This window comes from Trachypithecus francoisi, unplaced genomic scaffold (assembly GCF_009764315.1).
Source record: "Trachypithecus francoisi isolate TF-2019V2 unplaced genomic scaffold, Tfra_2.0 Contig00634, whole genome shotgun sequence".
NCBI classification, from domain to species: Eukaryota; Metazoa; Chordata; class Mammalia; order Primates; family Cercopithecidae; genus Trachypithecus; species Trachypithecus francoisi.
This window is the reverse complement of record NW_022680781.1, coordinates 29,360-55,236: the sequence shown is the minus strand read 5'-3', so window position 1 is coordinate 55,236 and position 25,877 is coordinate 29,360. Positions and strand designations below refer to the sequence as shown.

The 25,877-nt window shown below is 44.5% G+C and overlaps 1 protein-coding gene across 1 annotated transcript in view; it reads right to left on the bottom strand.

Moving 5' to 3' along the window:
- Nucleotides 1-639: 639 nt before the first annotated feature.
- The window catches only part of LOC117087254 (adenylate cyclase type 8-like), a gene marked incomplete at its 5' end in the record, with an annotated part of 53,498 nt that continues 28,260 nt past the window's right edge, over nt 640-25,877 (bottom strand). Inside the window, 4 exons of the mRNA XM_033217238.1 lie at nt 640-1,127; nt 3,960-4,074; nt 5,589-5,681; nt 15,522-15,668. Coding sequence (XP_033073129.1) covers nt 640-1,127; nt 3,960-4,074; nt 5,589-5,681; nt 15,522-15,668 — 843 coding nt within the window. The remainder of the gene's footprint in view (nt 1,128-3,959; nt 4,075-5,588; nt 5,682-15,521; nt 15,669-25,877) is intronic.

The following is a 25,877-nucleotide window of genomic DNA, read 5'->3' as shown; positions in this document are numbered from 1 at the left end:
ATCCCTGTCCTCCCATTCTTTATCCCAAGTGGCCAACTTAATTTTCTTTGTTGCCTCTACTTCTATCTGAAAGCAGATTATTTATGTATTGGTTAATAAGAATATTATATATTATTCCCCAACCAGAATGTTAGCTCTATAAGGGAAACACTTTTGCTAGGATTTCCCTGGAGCATAGGACAGTCATAGGAACATTGTAGGTGCTCAGCAAATACTGATGAATGTACAGGTCAAATGCTGTTAGGATTACAGGAGGTCATTATGTAAAAAATTTGGCACTTGACCTGGTACATGGCAAGTGCTCAAAAATAGCAGATGGTGGTGAGTATCTGATTGTATGGAATTTCTGTTCACTTCACATGTCCCTATTTTCCACCTAGTTGTAAGTCTCTCAAACTCTCAAAGTCAGAAACTAGATCTCATTTATCTCTGCTTCCCAGTGAACCTTGTACACAAGAGGTGACCAATAAATATTTGTGAAGGGAACATTTGAAGAGAACCTCAAATTGTGTCCTTGATCTGGTACATTCAAAGACCAACGAAACCATCCTTGTTCTAAAAAAAAGTAAACCTTTTTATTAGTATATTTATTTTATATATAAAAGAAATACAAAAAAAAGAAACACAAAGAAAATGCTTTTATGGCAAATCAGGTTTGTCGGTGCCTTCAGCTTGGGCTCCAGGCTCCGTCCCGCTGGGTGACAACAAAGTCCGCCAGTTATAATGACCCTTGATGATTCCCGTGTTGTTGTTCTCATTGAGTAGTTGCTTCTGCCTTTGCCTATTGAGGGACTGGCCAAGTCCCAGGACAATCGCAGCCAGGGAGTACTGCCCAGGCAGTCTTCTCGGGGGCAAGATGAATGGGTTGGGTTGGACTCTTCCCAGGAGAAAGTACGTTTTGATTTTTCCTTCCTGTTCACTGATGCCCTTCACATAGATCTCCCTTCGGTAATCAAAGGCAAAGCCCTGGTCCTTCAGGATGAGATAGGTCTCCTCTGGGACTTGGATCCGGCCACTAACCCCCGTGCTGTCCATTCGGCTTGCCAGGTTCACAGTTTTGCCCCAAATGTCATACTGTGGTTTCTTAGCGCCAATAACGCCAGCTACCACTGAGCCATGGCTGATGCCTAGGGGGTGAACCAAAGGAGCAAGAAGTCAGAGGCAGAAGAGGTACACTGGGGGTGTCAGAGGGAGAAGAGGGACACTGGGGTGTCTGGACCCCTCCCTGGGATAGTGATCACTATGTGGTCTCTGTGGATGAACGGGAGGGTCCAGATCCTGCCCCCAGTCACTTATTAGATTACCTATTTGGACCTCACTTTTCTCATCAATAGACTGGAAATAATTAAAGGAAGATTTAGTGAGATCATATAAATAAAACCACTGTGGCATAGTGCCTGGCAACCAGTGAGTGTTCAATTGAATATAATTATTATTTTCATATGAACACTGACTTGTCTCAGTCCATGGGATGATCAGAGCATGGACCAGAAGTCAGGACCCTGGAATCTCCTGCTTCTACTGACACAGTGCTCTGAGAGCCTGGACAGACCTTTTTCCTCTCTGTTTTAGCTTAGGTCCTCAGTATCATTCCCCTGGTCCATGGCGATGGCTTTCTAACTGTCCTCCCTGTCTCCTCCCTTGTCCCCTTGAGCTCATCCTCCATACTGCTGCAGGAGCGAGAGGGCTCTTTCTGATCAAGTTGCACATCTGATCAAGTTATGACCCACTTAAATATCTTCCAGGGCTCCTTTCACTTACAGGATAAAGCCAATGATCCTTAGAATCACAATCAAGAACCACTCTCATATGGCTTTTGCCTGATTTTCCAGCCTCATTTGTCCCACTCTCTTCCTTGCTGCTGCATTATAGCCACACTGAACTGCTGGAGTTTTCCTAACCTTCCAGCCAGTTACTTACCTTTGTGCCTTTGTCCTGACTTTCTCCCTGCTTGGGCTATTACTTCTCCACACTTCCACAGTTTATCTGGTAAATACTTTTAAAGACAGTTTCAGTGCCTCCTTTGCTAGGAAACACAGAATTCTAGAAATGGTAGCATTTCACCAAACATGTTAGTGGGCATGTGTGTCTCTAATAGACACAATTATTTCATTCTACAAACATTGACTAGGCACTTGCTATGAGCCAGGTACAGTTCTAGGCATTGGGGATATTGGTGGGAAAAGAAAGAAATACAGCCCTGGTCCCCATGGAATTTACCTTCTACTGGGGAGAGATAGAAAATAATTTTACAAATGTAATATAATATTAATGAGTGATTAGGACTACAAAGAAAAATCAATGAGGGTAAAAGAATGGAGAAAGATGGAAGAGAGTATATTTTGGAGTAAGGGGGTTAGCAAAGACCTTGTTGAGCAGAAATTTGAAGAAAGTGGTGGGAATAGCCATGCAGGTATCTGGGTAAGATTATTCCAAGCCAAGGCAAAAGCAAGACACACATACACACTGATATAATTGACTGGAAATTTGAAAATCTCACTCTATAGAGTACATGGGAATCACAATGATAGTTAGCTCTTTAAAATTTGCAGAGAACTTTGACAGGCAATATCCCATTTGATTCTCATATTATTATTGTGAGGTAGGGAGGCAGAGGAGGTAATAATTTAACACCCAGCTTACATAGGAGGAAACAGAGACACAGAAGATTTAAATGATTCACCCAAAGTCATACAGCTGGTTACAGCAGACCCAAAACACAAATTGAGATGCTTAATTCAGTTGGGAAGTTAATTTTCCAACATCTGAGATCAGTGAAACTATACTAGGAGTATAATATGTCATGACAAGGGTTGACCCTGATTTGGCAACATCTTCAGAATTTACTTAGAATATCTCTGCTCATCATTATGGTTCCCTTTTTATTCCTGGTTTAATTGTGTAGTCAACAATTTCAGAAATGACATTGATAAGATTGATGGAAGCTGTGGGAACAAGCCTTGAACATCCCATCCATAGATCAAAAACATAAAATATAAGCCCTTAAATGCAAAGAAAAAGACATATGGCATTCCTTAGATCTGACAAGTCAGGTATTGGTATTTCTTGACCTCTTTTTCTTGAAAGCTGCTAAGGTAGAAGCAGATAAAGTAAAATGGCATATCAGCCAGAAGATGTCTACAATGTGAGGACTGTAGCAAAAGTTATTTTAAACTGCACTCTGGCAGCCAAAATGTCATTGCCTCAGAGTTAGGAAATGCTGGAGCTGCTGCTGGTGTGACTGTTTGGCTGTGTGATCTTAGGCTAGTTACTCCCTTTTTCTACGCCCATGTTTACTCATCTACAAAATGAGAATGTGGACTAGATGGGGGTTTTCAGACTGCATTTTAGGAGATCATTGAGGCTCAGTAGAGATGTGGAAGGAATGGCAAATTATAAAGGATTATTATTAATTGCAGTGATTTTTGTTTTATTGTTGCTTTGCACAATGGTGTCTTTAAGCCCAAAGAAAGGGTGAGCTTTGTAGCTGAGTAAAGCCTGTCCCTGGAAATATATTATCTGCCATCCCCAGGAGTAGAATCGTACTTTTGTCTGAAGGAATTATCCTGAAGACCCTGAGAGCAATACAATGACCACGAGCATTGAGCTACCCGGGAGTCAGAATTAAATGACTGATTAGTCAGCTACATCTCTATGCACGACCTTGCATGGGCGGGCAAGTTGGAAGAGAGTTTCACAATAGTCTAGCATTTGCCAAAGGCTGGCTGCTTTGTATTTCTGCACACAAGCCAGTATCCTACTCTTGTTTCCAGCATCTCGACTGAGAGGAAACTAAGAAAAGATCTGAGCTGACCCTGTCTCTATCCTTGGCAGGGTCATGCTAGGTCTATTGCATTCTGCAGGAAAAAGCTTCCCTGGATTGGTGCCCAAGGCAGGGGAGGGTCTGTCGGAGCAAGGTCAGCTGGCTCTATCAGGCCCCACCTGCAGCTGCTACTCACCAATCCGGAGTTCAAAATTGTTGAATGAATGCTTGTTGATCTCCTGTATGCTTTCTGTCAGGGCGAGTGAGAAGTCAGCCAGAGCACACAAATGTTCCCACTTGTCTTCACATTGCTGAAGCAAACACGAGGAGAAGAATTCATTTAATGTGGAATGTGGGGAACATTAACATTTCTGCAGCAGGGGCTTTACATACCAATCCAACCCTACCTGCACATCCCTTAAAGGAAATAATCATGTGGGTGAGCCCCTCTACCCTCAAGTCACTGGTATCTCAGAACATGGGAAGACATGATATTTGCTTGCAAGAGTGTAGTATATGTGGGTCATTGTGTTCCTTTGTCCACATCTACACCTGTCTGTTCAGGTTGATGTAGCATCAATTCCTGAGTGTATGCTCACTGGCGTGTGTGTGAATGGGTGTGAGTGTATGTGTGTATGTGCGTGTGTGTTGGGGGTGTGTGGGTATGTGTGTGTGTGTGTATATGCTCCCATGTATGTGTAGCTTTTCCAATCTAAGAACTATTTCCTTTGAATTGCTCACAGTGTGTGTTTAAGGGATACATTTGCTTACAAAACTCCTAAGGGAAGTGCTGCATAAGGCTCTGGGCCTCTCTGAACCTCAGTTTCCAAATCTATAAAATGGGGATAAGCATACTTGCCCTTCCTACTTCGTAGGTATTGAATGACATTTTTTATATGAGAGAACTTTGTGCCCCTATAGAACAGAGGTTAGCAAATAGTTTCAATAAAGGCCAGATAGCCAATATTTTAAGCTTTGTGAACCATATGGTCTTTGTTGTGACCCTCAACATTGCCATTTTAGCTTGAAAGGAGCAATAGGCAAAATATAAATGAATGGGCATGACTGTGTTCCAATGAAGTTTTATTTATAAAAACAGAGGGTGGGCCAGATTTGACCTGTGGGCTGTAGTTTTCTGATCCATGCTGCACACATACCAAATAATAACCAGCCTGAGTTTCATCCCAGATAGTCACTCTTGAAGTATTTTATTGTTTTTAGTTGGAAAAAAGCATAGGAAGGATTGGAAGAAATTGATGAGAATTCCATTTCCCCAAGTATCTGGACTCATATTCATTTAACACTAACTGAGGACTTTACTAGATGCAAGGCTTTGCTTGGGGAGCATGACATTATCTGAGATAATTCATACATTAACCCTGGAAGGTAGACAGTGTTGCTATTTAACACCAGTGCTTGGAATACAGTCAACACTCCAAAAAGCAGCAGCTATTATTATTATTATTATGTAAGACTTTTGAAAGACAAAATAAAAATAAGAAAAAAGAGGCAAGTATTAGGGGTTTAGTAAGATCCACAATGAAATCACAATAGGTTATTTCTTGGCTCTTGATTTTGTTTAAAGGAACAATGAGGTTCAGAACAAAGCCTAGAAGTTTCTCAAAAAAGCAGCATGGCTTCATCTGGTAGACTCTACTTACCTTGGGGGCAAATCCACATCACATAACTATTACAATCCAGTCCATTAGATTTTCTCCCTATCTTTCCCCAAGGATCTTGGTGACAGAGGCTTCACCACCATCGGTGACATGACAACAGCAAGACCCCTGCATTGCGTTGTGGCTGAGTCCAAAGAGTCTTTTACCTGTTTTTCAGGTGACAGGCCTGACACGGCCATGTAGGTGCTGCCAATGGTCTTAATCTTTTCAATGTCTTGAAATCGGTCTTCACCAAGCAACTGAAAGAGAGCCAGGCAATGGTGTTAGCCTTGGTGTTTATTCTTCCAGCAGCCTGGGCCTCCTGAAAACAGACCCCTGGCTCACAATGAGCTACCTCTGATGGTTCAGCATCCTCAAGTTATCTGCTTTTCTCTCTGAGAATCATGCTTTCAGCCAGTCACATATATTTGATGAGCACTTGCTAAGGGTCAGGAGTGGAGATGGGTGTAGCCTGGTACTCTTTAAGAGGTAGGTCTGCCCCTTCACATGTAAGTCAGATCCTGTCTCTGCTCTGTGCAAAACCCTGCTATGGCTTCCTGTTTTACTCAAGGTCAAAGCCAGTCTTCACTGTGACTTGCAAGACTTGCCAAGACCTGTCCCCTCGCTTTTTGTCTCCCTCTCTCACTCTGCTCCAGCTGCACTGATCTCCTTCACCCCTTGCCACACTGACCTGAGAAGAAGCCAAGCTTGCTTCAGCCTCAGGACTTCTGCACCTGTTGTTCCCTTGCTGGGCTACTCTTCCCTCTGACAACTGCATGGCCTACTCCCTCACCTCCTACAGGTCTTTCTTCAAATCCCATCTTTGCAGTGCAGTCTTCTTGACCACCATATTTAAAATTGAACACAGCATCCCATCCCCACATACATATTCTTTCTTCCTTCCCCACAGACATATTCTTATCTTCCTTCCCTGTTTTACCTTCTTTCCTTAGCACTTATCCCTGATATGGCTTATTTATTGTCTTCTTCCTCATGGGAATGTAATATTCCTGGAGCACATATTTTCCCCTGTTGTGTTTACTACTCAGCACCTGGTCAGAATGTAGAGATGAATGAATGAGTGAATGATTAAAGGAAAGAGTGGGTACAATCCTGGGACATTTCCTCTAACTTTACCTGTGGTTTGGGTTTCAATACTAAGAGAGGGAAACCTTGGTGTCTTATTAGCAACGGTGGTAGGCAGAATAATGCTTCCTGAACCTAGATCCCAAAGATGCCCATGTCTTAATTCCTGGAACCTGTGCATATGGCACTTTACACGGCAAAAGGGACTTTGCAGGTGTGATAAGGCAAAGGATCTTGAGGTGCGGAGGTTTCCTGGATTATCTGGATGGGCTCGATCTAATCACAAGGTCATTATAAGTGAAAGAGGGAGGCAGGACAATCAGAGAAGGAGTTGTTATGGTGGAAGAAGAAGTCTGAGTGACTTGATTGCTTGCTTTGCAGATGGAGGGAGAAGGCAATGAATCAACGAATGCAGGTAGTCTCTAGAAGCAAGAAAAGGCAAAGAAACAGATTCTCCCCTAGAGCTTCTGGAAGGAGCACAGCCCTGTAAAATTCATTTTGGATTTCTGACCTCCAAACAGTAAGATTATAGATTTCTGTTGTTTCAAGCCACTAAATTTGTAGTCATTTGTTATAGCAGCAGTAGGAAACTAATACAGTAACTGTTCATTGAGTTCTTATATGTTGGATAAACAAGATACATGAGCTCTACCAACCCAAGTAGGGAGGTCAGATGTTAAAAATAAATACACAAAACATGCCCTAGTTCAATTTTAATAGAGTTTATGTTGGAAACATATAGGGTAGATGGATGAGGAGATCAGGCCATTTTGATCTAATCTGGAGGATCTTGGAAGGAATCCCTCAGCAAGTGATTTCCAGCTTCAGTTCTAAAGGGTGAGGAGGGGTTTTTCTAGCAGTGAGTGAATGAATTTGTGTGTGTTGGGGAAGCTGGGGTCATGGGAAGGGGAACATCCAGAAATAGGGGTCAGCATAGATGAGGTCTGGAGGTTGGGAAGAATGCACAGGAGGTCCAAAGAGTGAAGAAGAGGCCAGTTTGGCCATGGTGTGGTAAGCCAGGCTTTAAGTTGAAGGAAAGGAAATTCCTTTGAATTTCCCCAAAGTAATCTCTTGATGATGTAGTTTCCAGATCTATAGTACTCAGTTTACAAGGTCATGCCCTTTCCCAAATTCTTGGGAACGGCACGGGCCAACGACTAGAACACGGTTCTGTGTGGTTCAGCACAGCTGGGTTGGGACTCCTCTGCTTTTACACTACATAGTTTTTGGCTTCAAAGTCAAAACTAAACAGGAATAAATGTTGTTCTCATGAAGCTTATACTCTATTGTGGGTGAAGAACAATCAAAAAGAAATTTCATAGCAGGCTGTATGCCGATGGGAAAGATCTAGCAGAGAAGGTGATGGATGGAGTCAGGGAGAAAGGGAGAATGCCTAGGTGACAAGGGATGGGACCTATGCATGCCTGTGGGGCTCCGCTCTCGCCAGGAGCCCTGACAGTTCCTCCCCATTCCTGGAGAGAAGGCACATGTGTGCACACAGGGGCAGGTGCAGGTAAGAGGAGCGGGCTGGAGAAGTCCCTGGAGAAGACAGGAAAAGTGTGCTGACCTCTGGTTTAGAGATTGCTTTTGACATACTGATTTAAAGGCAGGAACTAGCTCTAGCCTTCCTCTTACATGTTGTCTGCCCAGGGGCTATGGCATAGGTATTTCTCAGTTTCAAGGAGACAGTACCTGAGACTTGGTGATGGAGCTGGCTCACCTCCAAGGCTGCACAGGGCACAGTTTTAACCTCACGTCTGGAGTGAGCCTTTGGCAGGAGATTATAGTGCACACCTGCTTCTCCAGGCACTTCTACAGCTCACTCCACTTACCTGCACCTGTGTGCACACATGTGCCTCTCTCCAGGTGTGAGGAGAAACTCTCAGTGCTCCTGCTGAGGGCCGAGCCCCACAGGTATTCACAGGCTCCATCCCTTGTAGGCATGTGGCTCCAGCATTCTCCTTTGTCCCTGACTCCATCCATCTCACCCTCTCTGCTAGATCTTCCCATCGGCATACAGCCTGCTATGAAATTTCTTATCCTACAGAAGTCTTTCTTGACATCACTTTCCTTTCTACTTATCTCCTGTACAACTTCTGAAAAGAGTTGTCTAGACGGATTGCTTCCAATTTCCTCCTCCTCATTTTTTCCTAAGCCCAGTCCTGTCATGCCACTGAAACTGCTCCTGTCCAGGTCCCGGAGGCCCTCCATGTCCCATGCTGCTTGCTGTCTTCAGCCTCACTTCTCTTGGGCTACCAGCAGCACTGGAGTGCAGTGATGCGATCTTGGCTCACTGCAACCTCCACTTTCTGGGTTCAAGTGGTTCTCCTGCCTCAGCCTCCTGAGTAGCTGGGATCACAGGTGCCCACCACCACACCTGGCTCATTTTTTGTATTTTTAGTAGAGATCGGGTTTCACTATGTTGACTGGGCTGGTCTCGAACTCCTGACCTCGTGATGCGCCCACCTCAGCCTCCCAAAGTGCTGGGATTACAGGTGTGAGCCACAGTGGCCGGCCTCCGTTGTTTTAAGACACCAAATGTGTGGTACTTTGTTACAGCCACACTAGAAAAAATACACATAATAATAAAATGAACATTTAATGATCATAATTATATGCCAAGTGTATTAGTCTGCTCAAGCAGCCATAATCAAAGCAACTTAAACAACAGAAACTCATTTCTCACAGCACATGAATTTTGGGGAGGAGATGCTATTCAGTCCATCGCATCAAATACAGTCGTAAGTGCTTTTTAGTCTTTGCATTTAACTTACAACGACCCTACTGTATCTCATTTTGTAGACGGGAAAACTGAGGTACATAGAGGGATTAAATAACTTGTTTAAGGACACAGATTGAGAAAATGGCTAAATTACATACATTTAAAGCCCTTGCAGGTAACCATTAGATTAAAAATTCCAGGCTAGGGATGGTAGCTCACACCTGGAATCACAGCACTTTGGGAGGCTGAGGCAGGCAGATCACCTGAGGTCAAGAGTTCGAGACCAACCTGGCCTATGTGGTGAAACCCCCATCTGTACTAAAAATAAAAACTCCACAGTAGCTCATATTTTAAAAAATATTCAAAGCATAAATTAAACATTTTAAACAGATTAAAAAGTAGACTGGAAGAGGGGATGTCCACATATGCTATGGCACAGAACTAGGGGCTCTGCCTCCAGTGATGATCTGTTTCTCTGAGTGGCACTTTGAGCTTAATACTCTCAGATTCATTTTGCAGATGAATCAGCAGAGGCTCCATGTGGTAAAATAATGTGGCCCAAGGTCCCAGGGTGAGAGAGGGAAAACAGGACCACACATAATTTTCAGGGCTCAGTGCAAAATGAAAATGTGGAACACCTTTTTCAAACATTAAGATGTCCATGAGAGCAACAGCAGAACATTAAAACAAATGTGGGTCCCTTTTGTGACTGCACAGGCTGCAGGCTTGCGAAGCCGGCCCTGAGTGGGAGAGCTAGGATCAAACTTAAACCTCACTGATTCCCAAGTCTAAACTTTGTCTTCTTATTCCCACTCTTAGAAGACATTTAGATGCAATTTCTGATTCTCTAGCCTTTGCCTCCATTTAAGATTGTAATATCCTCAGGGTCTCATGTCATCCTGGGGTGGACAGACAGGCAGACGGAGCAGAATTCTCTACAGACTCTCTTGTTTCAGGCATCGTCTTAAAATTAATCAGGGGCGCTCACGCCTGTAATCCCAGCACTTTGGGAGGCCGAGGCGGGCAGATCACGAGGTCAGGAGATCGAGACCATCGTGGCTAACACGGTGAAACCCCGTCTCTACTAAAAATGCAAAAAATTAGCCGGGCGTGGTGGCGGGCGCCTGTAGTCCCAGCTACTTGGGAGACTGAGGCAGGAGAATGGCGGGAACCCGGGAGGTGGAGCTTGCAGTAAGCCGAGATCGTGCCACTGCACTCCAGCCTGGGTGACTGAGCAAGACTCTGTCTCAAAAAAAAAAAAAAAAAAAAAAAAAAAAAAAATTAATCAGGGGCTAAGAAACTTGGAAAATTCCTCCTTGAGAGAAACTCTTCTGGGAACATGGAGAACACAGGAAGATGCTTTGCTTTGGGGGGCGGGGGGGTGGGGGTGGGGGGTTGTGTGTAGCCTGATTTACAGCAGGGGCAGCCTTTGTTTATTATTTTTGTTTCTTGAACTAAAGTGAAGACCCTCTTCTGCTCTCACAGAGATTCTGCCAGTTGTGCCCAGGGTATACAGGTCTTCAGCCTTGGATCATGACTGATCTTTGCTTTCAGACACTAACCAAACATATTTGGTGTTTTGGCAGCCCTTCAGCTGCTAATGTTTCAGCTTTAAAATCCTGGAACATCTTCAATTGCTCACCTCCCTCCCTCTGCCTCCCTGTAACTACTTTCCCCCAGCTTTCTGCTGGCAGTGGACTGATCTGACATGGTCCTGTGGAGAGCAGGCACTTTTCCTTCTCTTCAGAACCACTTGGCCAAGAGCTAGCTTCAGGCTCTGGTAAGCCTCCCCCTCAGAAGATAATTTGGAGGCAGAAAGGAACTTCATTATCTCATTTAATATCCACACAACAGATTCATTTACTCTATAGCTAAAAGTGTCTGCAGGCATAGCGTGGTCCCTGATCAGCCCATTTGTTCACTAGAGCAAATGGAGAAGTTAGATGTGAGAGGGCTCTTAAGCCCTTTGTTGAGGTAGGGGCGGTGGGGTGAGGAGCCCTTGAGTTGGGTTATTGCAAACACAGTCTTGGAGAGTGTGATCTGTGAAAAGTTCAGATTTTCTCTGAACCAGGAGAGAATTTTGCATGATCTCAGATTCCTGTGGTAATTACATCAGCGAGAAGAGAAGCATCAGTATTAAAGTGAACAGCAGGCGTCTGGCTGGAACTCAGTCAGGCAGAATCTAGAGGTCCTCTCTTGACATAAAAAAAAAAGGGGGGGGTGCCTGCCTGAGTGACCCAAGCACCCACACAGGCAAAGCTGAGAGTGTTTGGGCTGGCAGTTCAGGCTGCGTTTTTATTTTTCCTGTTGACTATATTCTCCCCTACCTTCCCCCCGCCCTACCCTTTCTCTTCCACCTCCTCCCCTTTCCTCCTCTTTTCATCTTTCTCTTCATCGCTGCCTCTCTTCTCTCTCCTGTCTCCCCTCCTTCCCATCTACTCCTCCTCCTCCTCCTCTTATTCATACTTTTCCTCCTGGTCTAACGCCCATGTTCTAAAGAACCCAGCCTCCTAGACTAATCCCCTTTTCTCCAACTTCCCTCTGCAAACACCAATTTCAACCACTAGGGGCACTGCCCTTCTTCCTCTGCTTTCCAAGTCTAGAGTGTCTACAATTTGGTTCACCGAGATGCAAACGTAATTCAAACGTACTTTATTCGTTACAAGTTTAAAATATGAGAAGGAGCACTTTTGGAAGATGAGTTACTATAAAGCAAGCTTGTCCAACCTGAGGCCCACTGGCCGCCTGTGGCCCAGGGCAGCTTTGAATGTGGCCCAACACAAATTTGTAAACTGTCTTAAAACATTATGAGATTTTTTTGCGGCAAATTTTAAAAAACCCATCAGCTATCCTTAGTGTTAGTGTATTTTATATGTAGCCCAAGACAATTCTTCTTTCAGTGTGGCCCAAGGAAGCCACAACACTGGACACCCCTGCTGTAAAGTTTAAAATACAACAAAGCCTGACGTCTTAACCTTTAGTCAGATATTTTTAATAGGGTAATTTAAAAAAATTGGAAGTATGTTTTGAATTGTGTTAACCTATCTTCACCTTACTATCTGCCAGCTTGTTTCTGTCCTCCCATTAATGAATTAATTCCTTTAGCAAGTACTTAGCAAGTATCTGCCATGTTCATCTCTTATGTGCTAGACACAGAGTTGGGCCCTGGAGACATAACAAGATACAAGAATATGGTTTCTATCTTAGTGAGCCTATGGCCTAGCATAGAGGATAGGAGGCAAAGGTGCTACTGTCACAAAATTGCTTTCCCCTCCTCACCTTGCAAGGCCCTCTGTACTAGTACACTTACCAGTGACTTCTTTTTTTTTTTTTTTTTTTTTTTGAGGCGGAGTCTCGCTCTGTCGCCCGGACTGGAGTGCAGTGGCCAGATCTCAGCTCACTGCAAGCTCCGCCTCCCGGGTTTACGCCATTCTCCTGCCTCAGCCTCCCGAGTAGCTGGGACTACAGGCACCCGCCACCTCGCCCGGCTAGTTTTTGTATTTTTAGTAGAGACGGGGTTTTGCCGTATTAGCCAGGATGGTCTCGATCTCCTGACCTCGTGATCCGCCCGTCTCGGCCTCCCAAACTGCTGGGATTACAGGCTTGAGCCACCGCGCCCGGCCCAGTGATTCTTGTGTTAGGGCAGCACATACTCATCCTGCCTCCCACTGGATGGTGAAGCCTTGGGAGGCAAGAAGCGATCATGTCTTATCCATCTTGACCCCCCACAACCATCCCAGGGCAACTACGATAACCGTATTTGGGGTTATGACTTCAAAATCATTACCATGAAATGCCACGTAAGTGAGAAACAGTGCAACACAAATGATTACAAATCAAAGCAGTATGGGAGACTGGCATTCAAATCTTGGCTTTGCCACTTAGTGGTATGTGACCCTGGTCATTTTTGGTGTTTCTAAGTCTCAGCTTTGCTTATTTTTAAAATGAAGGCTAATAATTCCTAGCCTAAGGGTTTGTGTGAGAGGTAAATAACTATCAAATGATATATATTGAAAATGCTTTGAATTTCTGGCAACACTTGTAAAAACCTATAGAGATTAGTAACATGGGCTTCTACCCTAGAACTAAGTGGCTAGTGGATGGTAAACAAGGTGGTACTGAAGGGTTTCAGCCTCTATGATAGGAAGTTTCTCAGAGTATAAGTTTTTCACTAAAAAAGGAGTGACAACATTTACCTGGATAGAGGCCTTCAAAAGTAGAAGTAATGTTTGAATTTACTGTTAAATGAATGTTAACTTTTCAGCTGGTCATGGAGTCAAGGGAGAGAGAATGGGGTAAGGGCGAGGATGGCATGGCCTCCATGCAGAAAGCACAGTGTGTGAGAGCCAGGTGGGCTTTTTGGCTTGTAAGTAGTCAGGTGGTGCTGGCCAGGTGGCATACAGTGAGAGGTAAGGCTGGAGAGGAGGCAGGGGCAGTAAGTGCAAGGCCCCCAGTGACCTGCTAGAGTTGATGAAGGGGAGCCACAGAAGGGTTTAGGCTTCAAAGGGATGTGACAAAATACTCCTGCCTTTGGTGGTTGCTAATGGTGAGATGCAGGCAGGGAGAGCAGATAGGAGTTGACTGCCGTTGTCTAGGAGAGAAATGATATGGCCTGAAGCAAGATAAAAGCAGCATTGATGGTGAGAAAAAGGCAGGTGTGAGAGCTATTAAGAAAGTTGATGAGATGTCTGCACACCCATGTTCATCTCAGCATGTTCACAACAGGCAAACTATGGAATCAGCCTAAATGTCCATTGAGAAATGAATGGATACACACACACACACCACACACATACACATGTACATACACACAGTGGAATACTATTCAGCCACAAAAAGAATGAAGACCTATCATTTGCAACAACATGGATGGGCCTGGAGGATACGATGCTAAATGAAATACGCCAGGTACAGAAAAACAAATACATATGATATCACTTATATGTGGAATCTAGAAAAAACGTCAAACTCAGAAGCAAAGAGTGGAATGGTGGTTATCAGAACCTGGGGGGTGGGGTGGGAACAGGGAGATATTAGTTAAAGGGTATAAAGTTTTAGTTAGACAAGAGGAATATGTTCTGGAGATCTATTGCGTAACATAGTGACTATAGTTAATAATAATGTATTGCATACTTGAAAATTGCCAAGAGAGTAGATCTTAAATATTTTTGTCACAAAAAAGTGGTCAGAAGTGAGGATATGTTAATTAGCTTAATTTAATCATTCCACGATGTACACATATGTCAAAACATCACATTTTGCACCATAAATATCTACAATGGAAAGAAAGACTTCACTGGACTCAGTAGCTGGATCGAATGTAGGGATGGAGGGAGAGGATGCTATTTAGAGTGATACAGTAGTTACTCTTGTTTCCCACCCCAAGCCCTTTGTGGGGCCATCCTCCAAAATGTCATGAGTGCTGGCTACTTACAATGCATTGCCATACCTTGTTTTGGATAATTTGCCGGGCCTCATGAGAACTCCCTTGCTAGAAATGCCTGGGAGGCTAGGTACCTCTACCAGGGCAGCCCATGACCAACAATGACTGACCAATATGGGTATGCAAAAGCCTGGCCCCCTGCCTCAGTGTGAGACAGTGGTACCATTTGTGTCCCTGAGTTCCCTCTGGGGTTAGGCAGGGATTTGGCTTCTTCCATAGCGTTTTCTCAATGAATCACTTGCTTCCCATCTCAGGCTTAAGTAACTGGATGGACACTGGTGTCCTTCAAGATGGAGAATGGGGGAGGAGAAGGCCCACTTGTGTCAAGTTTATGACTGGAACTGAAGTACAGCATGAGTATTTCCCCTCACAGAATGTGTTCACTAGACTAATGGAGCCTGGAGGAAGAAACTGCTATCTGTAGTATGTTTATACTTGCAATTAGTTCTCTGACCAACTGCAAATGGACAGTTTTATCTCTGACACTTTGAGAAGATGGAGCAATGCCTGAGTCAGCGTCCAGCCTCTGTGGTGTCAGTGCCTGAGTAGTATTGACCTCATACAGGCTTCTAGTCAAGTCCTGCCTTTTGCCATCTGCCAGCTGTGCGACACTGGGTTACGTTACTTAGCCTCCCTGAGCCTTATGTTCCTGATCCCCCAAATAGAGAAACAATAGCATTTAACTCAGGTGATAATTGTGATAATTAAATCAGACAAAGCATGTTTGTGTTATAATGCAGGCTGGAACTCCATAAGTGCAAAAAAAATAAGTAATTCCTACAATGAATAACACAATGCTTTGACAATGATGCCCGTTTGTGATTGTAAATGTCCCAGGCTTAGATTTACCTCATCAAAGTCAGCAATGATCTCATTCAGCAAGCGCAGGCATTCCACTCCCTGGTTATTCATTTCAGTCTGAGAGTAAAAGTCCACAAATCCTGGGATGGAGGCAAACATCACCCCAACAGCATCATAGGATTGAGAATACAGCTCCTGGACAGAGACACACAGAGGGCACCAGAATTGGTCATCAGAGGTTGGTTCTGCAATGATGCTTCCTGTGCACACATGTGTGTACACAGGGGCACAGGCACCCACCCACAGAGAGAGAGAAAATGAGGCTTGGATATTGTTATGTCAACACTGTGTGTTTTAGTCCACATGGGCTGCTATAACAAAATACCTCAGACTGAGTGGCTTATAAACAACAGAAATTTATTTCTCACTGTTCTGGAGGCTGAGAAGTCCAAGATCAAGGTACTGGCAGATTTGATGTCTGGTGAGGACTCACTTTCTGGTTCAGAGATGGTGATTTCTCACTGTGTCCTCAAGTGGTGGAAGAAGCAAGGCAAGTCTTCGGGGCCTTTTAAAATAAGGGCACTAATCCCATCCGTGAGGGTTTTCACCTTCATGATCTAATCACCTCCCAAAGTTCCCACCTCCTAATACCATCACCTTGTGAGTTAGGGTTTCACCATATGGATTCTGGAGGATCATGAATATTCAGTCCATTGCACCACAACCACAGCATCATCACCATATAGAAAGTGATGACTGAAAATTCATGGTCTCCAGCCTCAGCTGGGCCCTGAGTTCTGACTGCAAGGTTATTCATTCTTGGTCAGCTTCCTTTTCTTTTCTCCTCAATGGCTAGTCCAAACCCTCAGATCTCCGCTTAACCCTCTACTCTGTTTCTCTTAGTGGATGATCTTACCTTTCTACTTCATTGAGAACATGGTGGTGGCTCTTGGTGGTGACTTACCTCTGTTCCAATCCTCATAGACTTGTCTGTTACCCATTTTCTTCTCTTTCACTTCAACTCCAGGTGATGATGTGTCTGTCTTTCCTTCTCTTGCTGAAGGTCAATACTTCTACCTGATCATTTTATAACTTCTTCAGCAACTTACTTTTTCAGTGATCCTTTTCTTTCTCATTTTTTTCTCCTGGCCTCCTCTCCCTGCTCCTCCTCATCCTCTAAGAGTCTCTTCTAAGAAAAAGAACAAAGTGGCCTGGATCCTGCAGACACTTGTGGCTGTCAACCAGTTTCTCTCCTCCTTGTTTCCAAACTTCTCAAACTAGTTACCTTCACTGCCTATTCCCATGCTCTTAATGCAGCTGGAATGAAATGAACTAAGAACAGTCTAGCCTGCCAGTCAAAGTGGAAAAACCAATGCACACATGTAACTTTACATCCTACTGGATACTTGCAGATTGGTGTTTTTGTTGATCACCCCAAGATCTTGATTCTCTTGACTTTTTATACTTTAGTGATGTCCTTTGCTTTTCTCATGCCTGGCCCCTCTGAGAATGCCCCCCCACCTTTTTTTGCTTCTCTTCCACCTTACATGTTGGTGATTGCTATGGTTCTGTCCTTGGCCAACTGAATTGTTCAATTTTACAGACTTGCCTGGTCCATCTGTTTCAGTCCCAGCCTTTTCAATACCCATGTGCTGACAGTTTCTAAATTCCTGTGTCAAGGTCAGTTATCCTCCTTGGGCTTCAAGCTTCCATGTCTCATCCTTGGTTGCCCTCACCCTCCTTCAGTCACAAATTCCATAAACCTAGTGCATCTTCTCTCCAACTAAGCCTGTCTGCTGCATTGCTCTCTAATTCACTTGGTGGCACCAGCATTGCCAAATCATCAAAATGAGACACGTTTAGAATCATCCTGACTCCTTCCCCATTGTATCCATCTTCAATAAATCACCAAGTTCTGCTGGGTTTGATTTTGTCTTCTAAACATGTTTTCTCCTACCACTGTGTGTTTTTAAAAATCAGGCTCTTCCCATTTTCCTTCTTGATCACTAAAATGAGAGCCTCCTACTGGGTTTCCTGACTCCAGTCTTGTTCCATTCAAAGGCATCCTTCACACAGCAGCCAGAGTGATCCATTAAAGATACACTATTGACCATGCCTCTCCCTATCTTAAATCCCTCCAATGCCTCACTATTGCCCCCAGGATAAAGCTCACACACTGAAGCATGACATATATGCATGCCCCTGCCTCCACCTATCACTTCAGCTTTATTGTCTGCAACTCCGCAGTGGGATATGTGCTCCAGAACACGGAAGCATTTGTACTTCTGTGTGCATGTGGTGTGTGATGCTGTAGGTGCTGTCTGCATCCTCTTCCCCAGGGTTCAAATGTCAGCCCTTGTGTTTCTTCGCCACTAGATGGTGTTTTTCTCTGGCCACTAGAGGGCACTCTGCCCATGTGAAACGCAGACTTGGGCGGTGCCAGGAAATTAACACCCCAGGGAAGCAGCACTTGACCAATGCCAATGGGAACTGCTAGAGAGTCCCGGCTCCCTCGCCCCTTGGGCCTGATAATTTTGAGGCATGCTCTCACACCATTTCCCTGAATTTCCCAGTGGGATTAAGCTCCAGTCGCGCTGCATCATTTATCGGTTGCCTTCCTTCTCATTTTCCAATCTGCTTATGTTTACTGGGACCACCGCTGAATAAATTACTTGCATTCAAATCCTTATCTCAAGGTTTGCTTCTGGAAGAACCCAAACAAAGACACAAACCCTGTTCATTTCACACTCAAATGCTTTTATTCCTGCCGTCTGTCCCTGGGTGAGAAATGTTCTTCCTTCCCTGCAGTTAGCTTCCTTTACCAGGTTAGCTCTTGTTTTCTGCCTCCACTAACCATTTAGAGACTACAACTTCCATAAGTCACAGAGGGGATTTAGAGGCTGCGCTTGCTGCTTTGCAGTGACCTCAACAATTCTACAGTATAACCCTTGCCACCTGCATTACTGTCTTAACATCCATTTCTTCCTTTAAGTGTGGATTCCATGAGGGGAAAAGCCACATGCCATTCATCTTCTTGCACTCCGATTATGTATCATGTGATTTGTAGTTTTTAGATGCCTACAATATAATGCACACCCTAGACAGTCTGGTCCAAGGTAAATACTCAAAACTGTTGGTTGATTAATGACTTCCTGACCTTCGTAGGAAACATGAAACCTTACAAATTGCTTTCATATGAATTCAACGATTTAATCCTTGCAATAATTCTATGAAGTCATACGATAATTATTCCCACTTTACAGATACAGGAAATGAGACAGAGAGGAGTTAGGTCATTGTTTTGGATCACACAGCTGGTAGTGGAAGAGAGGATCAGAGGACTGCCAAGGCCTTTCCCTGCTCTACACATGTGAGTGTGCCTCCTCCACATGGCATGCCCTAGGTCAGAGGAAGATGGTGTCACTGATTCATCATCAATTGTTCTTGAACTTTAAGTGTGGATTAATCGAAACTAATACCTTCTTTAGTCCTTATCCAAAAGAGCAACAGGCAGCTGATGTGCTAGGTAGGGCTGGGTGGGTGGAAGGAGTACAGATAGCAGTCAAGGAGCAGAGCAAAGGTAAATGGCTTTCAAAGGTGATTTCTGTTTACCTTGGCTTTGAACAATGTGGTGATGCCATGAAGAAACCTGACTCTGCAGTAGGAGTCAGAGATCCTGTTTAAGTAAATGTGCATCCTCCTAATGACTGTGGTTTGGTGGGAAAGTCTCTGTTTATTACCTATAGTATTCGTTTGTTAGGGCTGTTGTAATAAAGGATCACAGACTCAGTGGCTTAAACAACAGATGTTAGTTTCCTCACAATTGCAGAGGCTGGAAGTCTAAGTTCAAGGTGTTGGCAGGTTGGTGTTGTCAGAGGGCTTTTCCCACGGTTGTAGACACTGTCTTCCCTGTGTCTTCACATGGTCTTCCCTTAGGTTCTAGTCTCTTCTTTCTATTAGGGCACCAGTCATATTGGGTTAGGTCCCCCAAGGACCTCAGTTTAACTTAATTACCTCTTTAAAGATGCTGTCTCTAAATACAGTTACATTTTGAGATCCTTGGGATTAGGACTTCAACATAGAAATTTTGGGGAGATATAATTCAGCCCATTACGCCTATATTTTTATTTTCTGCTTAAAAATAGAGAAAAAAGAGAAGATCCTACCCTCTAAAATTCATTGCGTAATTATGCAGTCCAGATCCCCTCCCACTTTGGTTTATGCTCTGTGATGTAAATGCCTCCGTGGTATAAAATGACTGGCAGCCAGGGGTGTCTTAGCAATTGTTTGTCTCCCTGAATATTCGAATGAATGCCAACTCCTCTCACACTCTTTTGTTTTTGTTTTTTGAGACAGAGTCTCACTCTATTGCCCAGGCTGGAGTGCAGCGGCGGGATCTTGGCTCACTGCAACCTCTGTCTCCTGGGTTCAAGTGATTCTCATGTCTCAGCTCCCTGAGTAGCTGGGGTTACAGGCACCTGCCACCATACCTGGCTGATTTTTGTATTTTTAGTAGAGATGGGGTTTCAGCACCTTGGCCAGGCTGATCTTGAACTCCTGGCCTCAAGCGATCTACCCACCTAGGCCTCCCAAAGTGCTGGGATTATAGGCATGAGCCACTGCGCCCAGCCTCAAGCCCTTTTCCTTTGTTTTATTTCTCAGTCTTTCCATCATTTGAAATATTCTGATGGCTTAAATAATAAAATTGTGATAATAATATTAGCTACTTTCTTGAGCACTTACTTTGTGCCAAGCACAATGCAAAAGATTGCACATACATCATCTCATTTAATGTTCACCACATCTGCATGAGACAGATACAAGTAAGACCCTTATTTCACCTATGGGGAAACTGAAGGATACAGAGATTAAATACTTTACCCAAGCCCCATAGTTGTTATGACGTACAGCTGGAATTTGTACCTAGACGTCTGACAACAGCCCATGCTACTGCTAATAATAACTATAATTATAGCAACAACAACAGCAATAATAATAATAATGACAAGCAGAAATAAGTGTCATGGGAATTAGAAACTGGTTTAGGTTTGTCTGTCTGACTGGATGGTCGTTTCACCGTGGAGGGGTAAGAAAGAGCTTGAACAAATATGACCTGAGTTCAGATCTTGATTCTTTGGTATCCTACTGGAGGTTGGAGAAGTGGGAATAGGGTGGACTGGGACTCACCCCTCCTTTCCATAAGATGCTAACTGATGGAGAGAGTGGCTACAGGGGCCTGACAGTCAGCTGAAGACCAACCCCCTCAACACAGGCTCTGAGGTAAGGATGGATTGATCAATGTGTCTTGGATCTGAGGCACAAATGGGAAACTTCAGCTCCTTCCCGTGAGACAGAGTGAGACTGAGTACATTTATCTACTCAGTGGCTGGCAGGGAGCCTGGAGAATGGTGGGTCTTTACCTTCTTGGGGGGCAGAAAGGGAAACCTGTGTTACGTGGCTTGCCATATGTGAGGAGAAGGTGGGTTCACCTTGGGCACAAAAAAGTCCAAGAGGAGACAAGACAGACTGAGGTCTGTGGGTCTTTAGCACCCGGGTCCCGTGATTGTCTCGAGGTCCGGTGACCCTGGGTTTCCCCAGTCTGATGGATTAAAGCACCATAAGAGAGGGAGAGACTCCCTCCCTGGCATTTCCCCACAGGGTGGACGGTGTTACAGGGACTTCCTCCTCGGCTGGTGAAGGCAGGAACGTGGGAAGAGAGGAGCGCTTGACCCCCACAGCTGTGGGCACATGACTTTGGGCAAGTGAGGTGACTCTTCTGGCAACCGTTCCCTCAGCCGTCAATGACAGTGCCAGCTCTTGCTCTGCTTTTGCCTCTGATGGCGCTGAGATGCTGCACTCCAGTTGTCTGCCTGCTCCTCTGCACCACGCCTGGCAGTGGCTGCTCACACTGGTTCTAGTAACTGCTTTTTCTCCTAGTCCCTTTCAGTCTGGGAGTCACCACAGCTTTCCACAATTGCTGAGCACGGTGGAATTTTCATCTCCTCCTTATTCCTGTTGCTTCAATTAGAGACCCAGCAGAAAAGAAGGGGCACATTCAGATCAAGATGATTTGGGAAGGGTTGACTGATAAAGGGCTTAATTAGAAAGACGAGGGCAGGAAGTAGGGAAACCCTAAGAAATCTCCCAGAAACCCAAGGCTAGTGGCAGGAAAGTAGTCATCCCTCTAGGCTTTAAAGGGATGAGAAGAGCCCAAAAGGAGCGAGTTGGTTTGACACTGGAGGTGTAGCACAGCAGTGGCCTTGGGAGGAGATATTAATTTCTGTGAAGTGACATAGCCAGCCTCAGGCAATCATATGGGAATAAATATCTTGACCTCACATTCCTCGCTTCCCCTCGTCTCTTACCTAGTGCCAGCCATGGATGACCCCTCACCTTGGTGCCTGAGGGCCAAGCAGGTCACAGATGTAACTAATGTAGATTAGCCTTCTCATCTGTGCCTGTCCAGGAAGCGCAGGGAGAAGAGGTGGAGGGATTTTGAAGGGTACATGGAGGAGCTCTGGCCAACCTACAAACACCTTCTGAGACAGTCCCTTCACTCAACTCACTCCAGTCCACCGCCTTGAGTGTGCCATCTGTTTCTTGCTACTTTGGGCTTCAAGAAGATAAAAACACTTTGAAAACTGGGGAGGGATTGATGAATATAGAAAAGCTATTATTGGTTTATTGTTATCTTCCTCTGGTTGGTTGAAGGTATAGATTTGGACTTAGTAGATGATTTTGAGCATGTGTGTGCACTCTGTCGCACAACCACATATGTCAGTAGGAAGACTGATGTCCTGTCTGCCTGGGGAACTATATTCTGGTCCTTCACCTGCTCAGGCAACTCCAAGTCCTTGTTGCTTATACCAAGTTAAGCCACCTCTCAGCATGGAAGAAACTATGTCTGAGACTTGCAAACCTTATTAGTATCCTTTCATGTCATTCAGGTCTCTGATCAAATGTCACCTCCTTAGAGAGAACTTCCATGACCCCTGCTCTTTTCTGAATGTGTCCCCCAAATTCATATGTTGAAACTTCACTGCCAGTGGGTTAGTATTAAGAGGTGAGGCCTTTAGGAGGTGACTAAGTGATGAGGGTGGAGCTCTCATGAATAGCATTAAGGCCCTTGTTAAAGGGCATGAGGGAGTGGATCCCTTCTTTCCCACTCTTCCACCATGTGGGGACACAGCGTTTAAAGTGCCATCGTGGAAGCAGATAAAAGGACCCACACCAGACATGAAACCTGTTGGCACCTTGATCTTGGACTTTCCATGCTCCAGACCTGGGAGGAAATACGTTTCTGTTCTTTAAAAATTGCCCGGTATCAAGTATTTGGTTATAACAGCACAAACAAACTAAGATACCAGTGTAAATACCCTTTCAACACTCTATTCCATCATTCAGCTATTTCTATCCTCATCAAATTAATCACTCTCTGACACTATGTTATATATTCATTTACTTGCTTCACTGTCTGTCTTCCCACAAAAATACATGTTTCACAGCAGCAAGGCCTTTGTTATTTTGTTCACTGTTTTAACCCTGGTGTTTAGAACAGCACCTGGCACATGGTTGGCCATCAATAAATACTTGAGGAAGGAATGGGTGAATGAAGGGATAGGGGGTGGGGCTGTGACTGGGAAGGAGTAGAAAAAATAGCAATGACTTACATATATCAAAAACAATAGCCAACCACCAGTGTGCATTTAAAATATGTCAAGCACCATGTAAGTGCTTTAGGCATGATAACACATGTAAATGTTGTAATGAGTCAGATGAAGTTGCAGAGTATGGTTATGATCCCTTTGTAGCACAAAAGGGGCGCAAGGTAAACAAGGTCCAGAAAGGTTTATTATCATTTGTCCTTGGTCATAAAGGTAGTGAAAGGAGGAACCACAACTAAACTCCCAGCACTGGGGTTTTGAATCCACCCACGCATGGCCTTTCTATACTGAAGCTGCCTTGCACTGGGCTGCATTGGGGACTTAATGTGTTATCCGATTTAGCTCTGACCCCAATTCAGCAAGGTCAGTATTTCCTCTATTAATCAGATGAGGAAATGGACTCCAAAGAGTTGGGTAACCTGGCATAGGTCACACAGTTAATTAGTGACAGAGATGGGGTTTATGCTGTGTGGAATCTCCAGCACCTGGGACAGCTGCCCTTGCTAGTGTCTTTTCAACAACTCCTCATAAAGCCATGATGAGCCAGTGGGTTTCCCGGGACTCAGAGCTAGCCTGCTTGACATTGATGAGATACCCAGGCCTGGACCTCCAGCTGGTTTTATTTGCAAGAATGTTCCTGACCAGGGGAAGTGAGTGCTACTCTAAGCCAAAAGCCCAGCAGAATAGCAGAAGCTGCCAGAATGTTTGTGTGGGTAACACCGCCTTGGACAGGAGGCTTCTGGGTGTGAGACCCTGTCCACTGCCTGTGTTTGGATGGTTTGAGTCATCCTTTGTCACAGTTCCCCTTCTCTGCATGCACTTACAGTGAGGTGGAGGGGAAAGCACTGGCTTGGTGTTACACATACCTGGGTTTGGATTTGAGCTCACTACTCGCTAGCTTTGTGACCATGAGTAAATTTATTTCCTTCCTGAGCTTCAGTTTCTTCATCTAGAAAATGGGGATGATAGTTCCTACCTCCTATTACACACTGAATCAGATCCAAGCTACTTCAATGCTCTTCAAGGCTTGTCTCTTTGTACTTAGGATACCTCTGCTCTGGCCTGTTCTTAAAATATTTGGGTGCTTGTAGTCCCCCTAGTCCTTCTCAGCAAATATCCTAGAGTGTCTCGTCTTTATGCCTTTGGCCATTTGGGCCTGTCTGCCTGGAATTCTTTCCCTCCACCTCCTTGACTGATTAACGTCTGGGTCCTAGGAGGGTAAGAATTAGAATCTTACTACAGCTGAAGAAACTGAGGCTCAGAGAACTTAACTAACTTTCTCCAAATCACATGCTAGTAAATGGAAGAGCTGGGATTTGAATACGTGTCCTTCTGGCTTAACAGCTTGGGATTTTCCCACTAGGTCACATGGCCTTCCTTGGAACACCTCAAAAGGGGTTAGAATCCAAGGAGGGAGAGAAAAGAGAGTCTGAGCTTGCGGCAGTGATGCCAATGAAGGCTCTCAGCATAGCCCTGGCTGCTGTGGCCAGGGACATACACACAAGTTACACCTAAGAAGTCATCTGGCTTTGCCAGCTGGAGGCTGTACCTTCAGTTCATTTTTGATTGTGGTCTGTGGAATCATTTTCTAAAGTGTGAGGCCCACATTGATGCAAACAAGTCAGTTGGAGGCTTTGTGCATCAAGCAACTCTTCTAGGTCAGCTGAAGGTCAGCCATGAAGGCATCGCCACCCCAGGGATAGACTTGGGAGATACACTGGCATAGCAGGAAAAGGTGGTGCTTTGGGTGCTATCGTGACCCCATGAAACTCACAGATGTCCCCCATCAGATGTTCAGAAATTTGTATCACAGTTCAGGTTTGTAGCAAGAGGAGAAGCTAAAAATGCCTTTGCCTCTTATGGCAACAGAGCATGAAATTGGGAGTTCTTGCCAGCCACTACAGTGCTGCCCCTTCCCTGTCACCCTTTTACATGTAGTATGACTCTGTCCTTCTCTCTTTTTCTACACACACACACACACACCTCTTGCCATACTCCAGAGTTGGTATGGGTAGCGGCATTGTAAGGGAGAAAGGGGCATGGAAGAAATAAATCTGAGGGAATGGATTCCCCTTGCAGCTTTCCATAAAGAAAGTGAGGCATTCCCTTCACCTCTCAGGACCTCAGTTAACTCATCAATAATATGAGGCTGATGGAACTCTTAAGGTTGTAAATAGAGTGAAAGATAATTTTCATCAATTGCCTATTTCAGTATCTGGCATGGAATAGGAGTTCAGTAAATGATATTTTATCCTAACGTGAAAATTCTCTAAGGCAATGTAACCATGATTGGTGTTTAATCCTAGTCCAGTGTGAACTGTTTAAATATTTATAAAATCTCAAATAATCCTGACAAGATATCTTATACATGCGATGAATGCTGAAGCAGTCCTTTATTTTGCTCAGCAGGGGTTTGGCCTGAATGACAGCTGATTACTTGAGTCTCAGCATGCATCTCTGGTTGGTTTCCTTCCTTTCAGGAGAAAACCAGTATGTCCTTGCTCTTCTCCACTGGTCTGATGTGCCTCACTGTTTCACTGTCTCAATTAAAAAGCTGTTTTTTTCTCATTTCTATTTGGATTTTACATGTGGGGTTTTATCCTCTCCATCTGGTGGTCATGGTTGATACGCACTGATATTCTCTCTGCTTTCATGGCTTCATCAAGAAGCTCTTGCAACAAAGACACCGACTTTAGGGAGCCTTGAGGAAACCAGGCCTGAGCCCAACTCCAGGAAACTC